General features: G+C 41.9%; 1 protein-coding gene across 4 annotated transcripts in view; it reads right to left on the bottom strand.

Moving 5' to 3' along the window:
* The window catches only part of LOC142560409 (uncharacterized), a 41,957-nt gene that overhangs the window by 13,435 nt on the left and 16,102 nt on the right, over positions 1–12,420 (bottom strand). For 2 of the 4 annotated variants that reach the window (XM_075672499.1, XM_075672502.1), the window contains exons 1-2: positions 6,041–6,146; positions 1,609–1,739 (exon numbers count right to left, since the gene is read on the bottom strand). In XM_075672499.1, the coding sequence (XP_075528614.1) occupies positions 1,609–1,739; positions 6,041–6,143 (234 nt within the window). In that variant the 5' untranslated portion in view covers positions 6,144–6,146. The other 2 variants (XM_075672500.1, XM_075672501.1) reach the window with 2 other exon arrangements.

The following is a 12,420-nucleotide window of genomic DNA, read 5'->3' on the forward strand; positions in this document are numbered from 1 at the left end:
TTCCTGAATATACTTTCTTTTTTCAGAGCACTTTGTTAGTTGTTCCATTGAAAGCAGTTACACAAGCTTGTAGGCATTCATTTTAAGGCCTAAATTGCAATTGACAATGTTCTGCAGAGCACCGAAATGAACCCTACCATGGCTGTTTCTAAGAGGTTAACTTTCTACATGAAGTTCATTTTTCTGGGCTCTGAAGAAAGTCCATAAAATACAAGATAAATGACATTGATACGTGACTGTATGCTTGGATTGTAGGACTCTCAAACTATATGTTTTCAAAGAAAACAGTCAGCATGCATGCTTTGAAGAAGTGACCGAACTCATGTCAGGTCTAAGCCAAGCAGCTAAGTCAGCAACTTTGTCATAAAGATGGAAACCCATACTGATAACAAGTGATAAGGGACAGACTCAATGAAGGTTGACTGAAACTCTCCTGTCCACTTACTGCATGGAACAGCATGGACACACTGTTCATTGAAAACACATAAGACAGTACTGCAATCCTTGCATTAAAACGTAGAGAAAGAAAAATATATAGGAAAGTTTCGTGTAATCAATTGTATCAAGTGTTCCAAAACATGTCCTATACATTTTTCAAACACAACTTATGCTGTGAAAGGAATACCAAAAGCTTTTCATAAATTATTGCAGCTATATAACTATAGCTAAGCTCACTACAAGAAATATTCCAAGTTGCGCAGGACAACTGTTGAAAATACACTGTCAGTCTCACCCGTATGTGAAGTACAATTTATCTTTCTTTTAAACATATACCTACTTATTTGGAATTATCTGCCAATACTGTAAAAGAAGCCCGTAACTTTAGGTCTGCTGTGAGAAAATACTTCTTTGAAAAATACTGTCCACAAAAGTACACTTCTTTATATTTACATTCCTGCCTAGATTGTGCATGTCAATTTCATTGTTATATTATGTCTGTTTTGTTTGCTCGCGTGTGTGTAGGATAAAAGAACACCGAGTTTATATTTACATTCTTGTCATAGTTATCTATGTTAATATTACTATTATGTTTCATGTCAACTCTTTTTGTTTGCTCGCATGCTGCGTTTTATAACATAAGTTGACTATGGACCTGGGACTAGCCAATGGCTACGGGTCCAGTAATGCTTTCATATCTTGTAAAATATGGTGTATTAAATAATGAATGAATGAACGAATGAATGAAGCAAGAAACACCCCATTTAGGCAAGCCACATGCCTGTAAACCGATAGGCGTAGTTCAGGTAAAAAAAAAAAGCTGACAACTACATTGACACTTTTGTTCTACACGACTTCGAACAATTCTTGCAATATAACTTTTGAGAACATGGCCACATCTATTAATCTTGGCTGGTGCAAGAACTCACTCCACCAGAGTTCTCATGACAATTTCTTTTTGCTTTCGTAGAACTTAACAATAGTGCCACCATATTTTTGTCATACATCATGCCTGCAGCTTGTCTACATCAAGTAGGCATCAGATTAGCCAACATTAACTTCAGACGAACTGCTAGGAAAGCACAACATAAGAGCAAGCTTGTTTTGCAACAAAGTAGGCATGGCACTGTTGCATTATAAGGTTACAAATAAAATGTCAAAAGAACTTACATTTTTCCTCAAATTCATTATCAAAAGCGCATGCTTGATTGAGGAGAAAACTGAAGCAGATAAATTCCACAAAAGACTCGATGAAAGGATCCATGCTGGCTTGAAAGCGACAACAGCTGCTGCGGGCAAACCTGCAAACAACAAGAAAGCAACAATTCGCTGTTTGGTAGTAAAATTGGGAGTGTTTGAATAGTGCTCAAATTGAATCGAAAACGAGTATTCGAGAAACAGGACTACTGAAACATGAAGATTGTATGGAGTCCATTTGGTAAAAAATGAAATCAGGCTCATATACGCTTTGGCCATTTGCATTTAATACCAGAGTGCTGAGCCAAAATTTTTTCGTTCCGGACCGAAAACGGTTAAGTTCTAGTTTAACTCCTGAGTGAAAGAAATGGTTGAAACTGGTTCAAGTTCATTTGCACAACCTGAGAATATTTACAGGAAAACAGCACAAAATTATTTTGTGCAAGAACTCGAAGCTGCTGCTAAGCTGCACTGAAAGCTTATGTGTGTTGTTCTTCCCACCGCACGCAGTTAAAAAATTATGCAGATCCAATACCAATGTGGGAATCTAAGTGAAGCAAAGCTTTATTGAGAGAGAGAGAGAGAGAGAGAGAGAGAGAGAGAGAGAGAGAGAGAGAGAGAGAGAGAGAGAGAGAGAGAGAGAGAGAGAGAGAAATTGAGGAAACTCTTGAGAGTCCTATACCCTACTGCTCTGCCCAGGGAGAAAGGAAACAGGAAAATAGGGGACTGAGAAGTAATGATGAGGATAGGCAGCAGGATTTGATTATATACAGGTTTGTGTTCGAAGGGCCCGTTCACAGCCTTGATGGCTCACTGCATCGGCATAATGTCCGGCCAAGAGCCCAGTAACACTTTTTCATTGAACGGCCTGCAGTTAATTGGCGCCAACAAAGAAATCAATGCCAGCCTTTCACAGTCATAGTAGGGCAAGGAAACAGATATGTGATCAACTGTCTCAGGTACTTTGCACATATGACATTTAGTAAAGCAATGAAGGGGGCTAGTTGGTGAACGTTCATGGTTATATTGCGCTCAGTTTTACAAACACGATACTAAGGAAGGACAGGACGTGGACGGACGTTGCGCTTCGTCCGTCCACGTCCTGTCCTTCCTTAGTATCGTGTTTGTAAAACTGAGCGCAATATAACCATGCACATATGACAGTTTGATGAATCCAGGCTTCGGGTGTGATGCAAACATTGTCGTGTAACGATAGGCTGAAAACCCCACTAACGACGCTGCTGCATTTAAAACCATGGGAAGACGGTGTGTATTTACAAATCCGGTAGCATGGTTCAGCCACAAATGCAGGCAAATGCATGGATCAAAGCTCCAGAAAAGGTTACCAACCTGAAATGAAAACCAGCATTTTGTACCCTTTCGGTTTTGCTCCGGGACAAAAAAATATTGTAACATTCTGGTTCAGTTACAGTTCAAGTAAACAAACATTTTTATTTTTCGTTTTTTGGTTCAGTTCAAGTTCGATATCCTGTGTAACACTGTTAACAGTTTGACATCCAAGGCAACTGAGGAGCTTATACATCATAAACTATTTTCAATTACCTGGGGCATCATGGCAATGAGAACAACGAAACATGGTGACAGCATGTTACCAGACACACATACAGTGCTGTGTTTGCTGAAGGAGAGATATTACTAGAGCACTGACTATAGTTTTAAAGAGATGCAAACATGGTGGCACTTTTCAAATAGTAAATCAGAACAAATTCCTATATAGGCCGTCTAAAAGGGAGCCATTCTAATTGAATGATTGTAAATTAATGAGCAGACATTATGTGGCCAAGTGTTTGCTCAAAAACTCGCACCCCTGTTCAGCAACTGTGGCTATCCTCCAGAAGAACCATTGGGAACAGTCCTGGCATCCATCATTCTGTGTCCCCGTAGACTCTAATAAAGTGTATTTTCCTCTCACATATTCAAAAGAAATAAATATGCAACAACCCTAAATAGTGAATTCTGTAACTGAATGCCAATAAAATGGCAGGGGCTATTTGAGTTGTATTCAAAATTTCAAATATTCGCATACCTCTAGACAATATATATATAAATAAACATAGAAGTAATAATCAAATAAGTGTTTTGTCATTAAGTTGCCTCGCTTACGGCCTCCAGATAGCGTTGCATGCTCAACGACAACATTGTAATCATTACCAAAATGTGTCTTATCCAATGGAAAGATCACAGCACACATCTTGGGCATGATAATTGCAGTTATCATACAGTATAACAAGGTCATACCATAAGAAGCCAACAAAAACTCACACCAAGGACAACATAGGGGAAATTATGTGTGCTTAATTAATGAAATAAAGAAATGATTAATTAATGGAAATGAAAGTGGATGAAAATACAACTTGCCGCAGGTGGGGAACCTTCGACGCCACAACCTTCGAATGCGAAGGTTGTGGGACCGTTCCCCACCTGTGGCAAGTTGTTCTTTCATGCACTTTCATTTCCATTAATTAATCATTTCTTTATTTCATTAATTAAGCACACGTAATTTACCCTATGTTGTCTTTGGTGTCAGTGTTTGTTGGCTTCTTATGATACGACTAATAAAAATTGGGCACCTCGGTTAACCCCCTTTGTTCTAGTATAAAAAGGATATGCCAATGTGTAAAAAAAGCATCAGATACACATTTTGCATTGTTACTGGTTAATGGATATTAATGCCATACATGAATAAATGGTAAGCATATGTTTATAAGGAAGCCCTGTCAACCTCATGTGATCACTTAATGACAAGTTCAGCAGAAATACGATGTGACAACAGAAAATGTCTGGAAATTATCTGACCACTATCACCACACTGAGAACAGCTTGAAGAGCATAAACATTAGTTTGTGAGAAGTATGAAACCGGCTGTATCTGTTGTCCATGCAATGCACAGTGATGCAGTCACTGCATAAACAAACTCAAGGCATGATGCAGTCGAGCAAATAAATGTAAAACGTGCCTGTTGCACACTAACTAGCAGCAACGTATATAACATTGTGATAAGCAGCAAGATTTTTTTTCAGCCAGGACATCTCAAAGACAACAGGAAATAAGAAATTTCTGAAACTGATCACAGGAATGTATTGCAACAGGAAGTTTCCGAGTGTTTTGGGCAGCAGATGGGATTGCACCAAAAAGGTGCAATGTTACCGGGTGCCTTCCCTGAAGGGAATCGAAAAGTCTCTCATGAACATAAGTATATATGTCTGGCTTTCTTATTGCACGGCAATATTTGATACGAAACTTTATTCATCTGGCAGTGAACATCAGTCAGTCAATGCCTGCGCCATCCAACCTCACTTAATGAATGCAAAAAAAACATGATGCACACCAATGTGGTCGAAATTTTTTTTTTATAGTATCACATAACTGTTTTGTGCTTTCTGTGGTGTATATAACAACAGTCGGTACTTTAAAGTAAACATACGGATTCCAAAGGTTTTCCACTGTCCTCGCCAGTCACTGAACACTACTGCGACTTTTTAGCAGATCGTTCCTTACAAATGCGTGTTCTTTCGTTTGGAGTAGGAGGGGGTAGGTCTAATATAGCTGCGGCAGGTCGGTAAATAAACGTGCTCTAGGGGGAAAAAAAAGGAAAGAAAGCGGGCAGTGCGATGAAGGTGTTGCGCCATGGAGTCCTTTCCATTGAATTAACTGAATTCACCTTTATTTTCAACAGACTTATTACAGAGGCTCCTAGAGGGCCTGAGGCTAACGGGTTCAATGCCTGACAAATGCCTCTGACACTTAATTTGCAGTTTGGTTAATTAAACTTGCCGCGGAAGTAAGCCAACTGCGTGTTTCTGTTCTCATCTCCCAAATGACATCCACCGCGGGACATGAATGGCTATCAATAGAACAAGTCCACTCAAGTGCACGCCACGCAAGTTTGAAATAATAATAGTAATGATCGATCAATACAAGTAGACAAAGCATGCACGCACCGCGACTGCCCGGGCATGCGGCATGCAGTGCTGAGGCACGAGTGAGCTATGTTGTCAACACGGATATAGCAGGAACACAAAATCACGTGTGATTTTTACACATTTTTGAATCTACTCGAACGATAAAGAATGACAAGCAGCTAAAGCAATGAAATCAAAGTTGACCGAATCGCGGCTTTTCCGTTTACGGTAAGGCTACGTATTCGAATCGGTCGCTTACTTCCAAAGATATCGCAACACATTAGACACAACGACATGTCAGAGTGCACACAGCCTTTTGCAGTTACCTTTGTTTTGCTTTGGCTTTTCAAACAGCAAAAACGGAGCTTGGCGCCTCAATTGCCTGTCAGGAACACGCTACGTATTAACGTTGCTACGTACAGACGTGATATCAGTAAAGGCGCACACACTCCGCACACGGAATGAGTGTTACACAGACTTACACATGGCAGTGAAACACACTGACGTCATGCACAGCATGAAAGACGTAAACACACGCCCCCTCCGCACGTATCTCGTCAAACTAGCGTCACAGAGCGTCACCATCAAATGCACCATCAAACGCTCGCTGTAAACCATGTGCGCCGAGATATCCCTAGAACCATAGAGTTAGGAAACTCTATGCCTAGAACGACCTTAAAGATCCCCAGTAACGACGACCGCTCGTCGCGCTCTACTAGCGCGAAAAACGAAAGCTAACAAAAACACAGCGCGCGCCATCCCCTTGTACTTCAGGCTACTTTATGGAGGAAATCCGGCAAACGCCACTACGTATCAACTCGGATTCGTCCAACTTTTTAAAACTCATATTTGATTGTTCACGCGTTTCAAATTGTTGCCGCTTGCTGTTTCTTAGTTCGAATCACTTTTGGGAGTTGTTACGCGATACTTTTCGTATTTCGCTGATCACGAATAAAGCACAGCAAAAGAGAATGGAAGATGTTCTAGGACGCAATTTCTTCCATCGAAACACACGCCCTTCATTCATGAATCAAGAGGCTAACTCACTAAAAACAAAGGGAAAAAAAAAGCTCTTTCGGTGGTGAAAGACGATATGACCGAAACATGCTGCACGTCTTCATTCTTGTTTATTGTGCCAGTCTTTCCTTTTCTTGGGACCTTGTATAAAGTTGTGTAGACTGTTTAAAAGGGCTGTTCGTCGCAAAATACTCCTCCTCTATGGTTTTCATTGCGAAGCTGCGCAACTGCAGTGTTCAACAAGTTTAAGAAGCAAGATAAGAACCAGACGCCTGCTGTTTTTGCATCCCACGTAGCTGGTGTTAGAGACCCTGAAAAGATTGTGACGATTTTGTACAAACGTACTGAGTCGTTAGGGTAGGTACTTCTAATAATTAATTGACGCATCTAAGTGATCCACGTTAAGCGTGGAACTTATTACAAGGTTTTAAAATGTATATCGCTACCAATCGTGGCACGTCACCCGCCTGAGTTTTCAGCAGTGCCTGACCAGATGACGCGATGCGACCAGATGACGTCACTACAGGCGAGCTATCTGATTGGCTGTCCAGGGCGCGTCATCGATAATCTTTCCTACTTTATGGCGGACAAATGTTCGTAGTAGTTGGAATGTTAGTTGATTTGTTTCTATAAAAACGAGAGTAACAGAAAGAGAATGCACAAGACCGATAGCTGTTGCTTGGGAACGACTGCCAGACGGCTGGCAAGGAGGTTGGAGAGGACTCGTGCGCTGGCTCTGAGACAATCGGAAATAGACCACACAACTTCCCATCATGACGCAGAACCAGTGAAGGTGGAGCTTAGCCCCGATCACACGCCGAACGAGTTGAGGAGAAAATGCATGGCTATGGAGAATAGTAACTTGTAATCGTTTGTAGCTCTCTCAACTTTTCCCCTACCATGAGGAAAATAGGTATTTTCTGTAGGTTACCCCAGGTGTATTTTTCTGAAGAAATTACTGCACTCAACATTTTATGCAATAAGTAAACAAAAAGCAGCATGAATGAACTTTTTATGCTTAAAAGCTTTCTTAACGAGATTTATGTCATAAAAAAGATATAAATTGCCAGAATCAAGATCGTGGGATAAAATTGAACAAAGTTTGTAAAGACACGCTTGTATCTACAAAGAAAAAAATGTAAAAAAATTATGAGATATACATAATGTATTGCCGTCTAATAGGCACTGTCTCCAAAAAAAAATCTACATTTTTCATTGAACAGGTGTTCCACTACAAAAATTTAACTGCAAGCACTGCAGTTGGGCGTGCTGGGCTGCGGCTGCCGATCTTTCGGCCCGTTTGCGCCGTCGTTGCTCTCAGGGTCCGACGAAAAGACAGCAGCGTCCTCAGACTTGCTGCTGCTCGATTTGTCGATTTACCAACGCAGCGGGATCGCGAGCTCTGCCATCTTTCGAAACACGCGCGCCGCTCCCGGAGGCGGCTGTTTTTGCTTTTTACTTTCACGTTGGTTTAACTTCGGAGTACACTTCGGAGTACTTTGGAGCATAGAGTTTGAGAAACTCTATGCTTTGAAGTTTGTAAACAGGGATGAAGTGCCTCAGACAGGCTGGCCAACGTTTCGATAGGAGGACCTATCTTCGTCAAAGGCGGCCTCGTCATCCTCGGCGTGTCAGTTTTAAAGGGTTAGTGCAGTGACGTCACGTGCGGGTGTTGTCGCTGGCGGCTGGTTTTAAAGAGAGGGATTACAAGAGGAAACAAGCGGTGTCGTCCGACGTCTGTGAGCTTCATTCTCAAGACGAGGGGACAAGAGCGTGAGAGTGGGCACGCGGGGAGAAAAGAAAAGAAATAGAAGCAGAAAAAAAGGAAAAAAAAGGGGAAAAAAGGGGGGGGGGGAACCAGGGCGGCACCAAGACAGACAAAAAAGGGGGGAGTGAAAGAAAAAGAAAGAGAAAAGTGAAATCTTTAAGAAATACAGGGGCTTGGGAGCGTGTTGGGGATGCGAAAGGTTAAGAGGTATTCAGGGGGAGTCGTTGGCGGCATGTTTTTGAGGCATTAAAACGGTCAGTCAAGCGGTCAGCGCGCGAGTAACACAAAAGACAAAAAAACAAAAAAAAGAGAAAGGAGAAAAACCCAGACACAAAAAAAAAAAACATGAGTTGAAAGTGACTTGAGTAGCATAGTAGTAATACGTCGAGTAACTTTGAAATAGTTAAGGTGGCGACGAGGAGTCTGCGGTGCAATGTATGGGGTGACTGAAAGGCAGCGGCATCGTCTTTCAAGGGGCACTGCCCCACGCGCTTAACGTAGGTGTCGTTACGGCGGCATCCAGAGATGGCGATACTCTGTGTTGAGGCGCCGAAAAAGGCATATTGACTTCGGAATGTGTTGTCGAGGGGATTTCAAGAAAAAAAAAAGATTAAAGAAAAAGGGGGGGAGGGAAGGGAGAGGGGGCTGAAACCGGTATAACAAACAGGAGGGTGACGCGCGCAGAAGGGGGCAAGTGTACATGGAAGAAGGGGATCGTACAGTTGGTATAGACGTAAAAACCTGAAAGAGTACATTAAATTGAGTAGTAGGCAGGAAAAAATTCTTTCGGAATGGAAGAGTAGGTGAGGTAAAGAATTAAAGTTGGCTGGTGGCCACATGTGTTTTGTGTATTGGTTGATGATATGAGAGTTTCAGATTTAAGTTACAGCTTTTAAAGATTCTAAGTTGCCGCGTGCCAAATTAATTCCTGTCGGGTGTAGGCAATTAAACTTGTGTATGAGGTATGATTCCGTATACTTCCTTTCGCGAGGGGAACGGAAATTTGTTTGTAGTATATAGAGCCTTGCTTTGTCAAACATATGTCCATGTTCATTAAAGTGGCTGGCTACTGCTTTGGGTAAATTGTGTTTTGTGTCCGCGCGGTGACCATTGAGTCTTGTATTAATTTGTTGTCCAGTCTCACCTATGTATTGTTTGCTACAAGCGGCGCATTCTAGACAGTAGACTACGTTGCTTGATGTGCAGGTGAAAGCCGAAGTTACCTTGTGTGTGTAATTCGACGCTGTACTTTTTACTGTAGTAGTAGATTGAATGTGTTTGCATGTAGAGCACCTGGGGCGGCCACAGGGATTGGTTCCCAACTTCTTCTTTTTCTGTAGTTTGGCGTGCACAAGAACATCTTTAAAATTAGTGTTGCGTCTGTAGGCCACTCTGGGAGGGTCGGGAAAAATCTTCTTAAGTTTCTGGTTGCTGGTGAGAATCGGGTAGTATTTACTTAGGATGTTATTCACGTTTGGGAGTGCGTTTGAGAATTTAGTAGTAAGAATAGGCGTTGTTGTTCTTGTGATCCTCGGGCGGGGCTTGAGGACCTCGGCTCGATCAAGTTTGGTTGCAGCGATGTAAGCTGTTTGAAGGTCACTGTTTGGGTGGTTCCTGTTTGATAGTGTTTCTTTAAGGTGATCGAGTCTATCTATGTAGTCTTGGTTTTCAACGCAAATGCGACGTAGTCGTGTGGCTTGGCCTTTAAAGATGCCTTGTTTGCAATGTCTGGGATGGTGGCTGGTATATTCTAGGTACTGTTGTTTGTCGAAAGGTTTCCTATACAGCGTTGTCTTTAGTTCACCATTGTCAATGTATATTGTTGTGTCCAGAAAGTTTATGCGCTCAGTTGAGGATACTGATGTGAATTTTATTGTTGGGTGAACAGAATTTAGAAAGGCTACATATTTATCTAGACTGTCTTGACCATGTCCCCAGATTATGAGTATGTCGTCTATGTATCTTAGGTATGTGTGGGGCTTAGTAGTGCAGCGCGATAGGAAATCTGTTTCTAGAATCCCCATAAATATGTTCGCGTAGGTTGGTGCAAAAGGCGTACCCATGCTTGTACCATGTATCTGTAGGTAGTAATTCTCTTCAAATTCGAAGTAGTTATGTGTGAGAACTAATTCAAGGAGAGACAGGTAGACTTCAGTAGAGTGTTGTGCACTGTGTTTAGACAGCGTTTGTTTTATCGAAGATAAACCATCAGGGATTGGAATGTTGGTGTACAGCGCCGTGACGTCTAGTGTTGCGAGAATTGTGTTGTGGGGTAGTGTGCCTTTAGTATTAATGTCTTCTATAATTCTCAGGAGGTGGGGCGTATCTTGTACAAATGACGGAAGTGCTTTTGGCAAGTCACCAAGGTAGTGGTTAAGGAATGTGGAGATACTCTCTGTCGGGGTGTTGTTGTTTGATACTATCGGACGGCCTGGGATAATAGCAGTGTATAGTTCAGCGGATGGAATTTTATGAATTTTCGGAAGGAGGTAAAAACGTCCGGCAGTTTTGTTGCTTGGTTTAAGAAATTTGTATTCTGATGGTGTTATCAATTCATCAGCCAAAAGTGATTTCAGCCTGTTGGTAATTGTCACTGTGTAGGACAATGTCGGGTCGTTATCTAGTTTGCGGTAATGTTCTGGGTTGTTTAGTTGTCTGTAAGCCTCGTGCTTGTATTTTTCTGTTGGCCAAATAACTATACTTCCACCCTTATCTGCTTCCTTAATAACAATGTCATTCCGGCAGCTCAGATTTGAAATGATATGACTCTCCGACGCAGTTATGTTTTTAGGTCGCTTAGATGTCTTGGATTGGCTTATAATTTCTTTAGTGATAGTTTTAAGGTATATGTCAAGTTCTATGGCTTGTTCTGGTTCGGGAGTCCAAGTGGATTGGGCTCTAAGTGGTGTCGTCCCGGTGTCTGGTGTGTCTGCAAAAAAGTGTCGGATACGCATTCGTCGGGAGAATTCTGAGAGGTCCTTGTGAAGCTCGAATTCATTTATTGTGTTGTTCGTGGGGCAAAAGTTTAAGCCCTTGCTGAGTACGGCTATTTCTTTTTGACTTAATGTTTTAGAAATGTCTATAACATTGGAGCGGTTTAGTTCTGTGGAAATTTCCTTCCTGTCTGGTACTTCTAAGCTCGAGGTCCCTCTTGTCTGGGAGTGGTGGCTGTTTGGCTGGAAGGTTGTTTTTTGATTAAAATTTGCTTTTTTCCTTTGTTTTTGAACCAATTTTCTAGATTGTTTTTCGCCGTAATGTTCTAAATCTCTCTTCTCATCTGGTGTCAGGGTTATGTTCCTAAGTCTGTGGTTAAAAGTTTCGATTTGCTCTTCGCAGTGTTCTTTGAGGATATTCAAAAGTGAAAGTGAGGCATTATGTAATGTTGTTTGCCAGTTTGCGCGATGGTGTGGTGGGAGTGTTCCTAGAGCTGGTACAGCCTTGAGTGTTAGGCCTTTAGGAATTATATTTTTCTCTGTGCAGCTTGTGTAGGTTTTCAGATGGGAGGTGTAGCTCACATGTTTTTTGGTAAGTTTTCTAGCCTGTAGGAATTCGGTGCTTCGTGGCATTGAAGAGTTATTGTTTTGCGATGTCTGTCATTTACTTGTCTTCTTGCGGGCAGATTTGCGTGGGGTGTTTTTCTGTTCGGCCGGTTTATTATCGTATGCCTGGCTTAATTCGATCTCGGTCTCTGTTTGAGTTTGTGTGTGTGCAGGCAGGCGTGTGGGGGTCTGTGTGTAGACTTCGGTGGTGGGTTTTCTGTTGTCTGTTGCCATTGTGTCGGTTTGCACGGTGGTTGATGTCATTTTTGGTGCTGTGTGTGCCTTCTGGTTCTTTTCACATTCCACTGTCTGTGTTCCAACTGTTCTTGTGTTGACTGTTTCACTTGTGCAGTGGCTGGCTTCACATTCCACTGTCTGTATTCCCTGTGTTCTCGAAGTGACTGTCGCAGTTGTGTTGTTCGCGGTCGCACGCTCCGCAGAGTTGGTGGAGGTGGTATTTGAGGTGGAATTTAAAAGAGTTTTTCTGTACTTGTCCTTAATAAAGGACTTGATGTGTTGGGAGACTAGCTCTATTCCA

The sequence above is a fragment of the Dermacentor variabilis genome, chromosome 10, assembly GCF_050947875.1.
Source record: "Dermacentor variabilis isolate Ectoservices chromosome 10, ASM5094787v1, whole genome shotgun sequence".
Taxonomy (NCBI): domain Eukaryota; kingdom Metazoa; phylum Arthropoda; class Arachnida; order Ixodida; family Ixodidae; genus Dermacentor; species Dermacentor variabilis.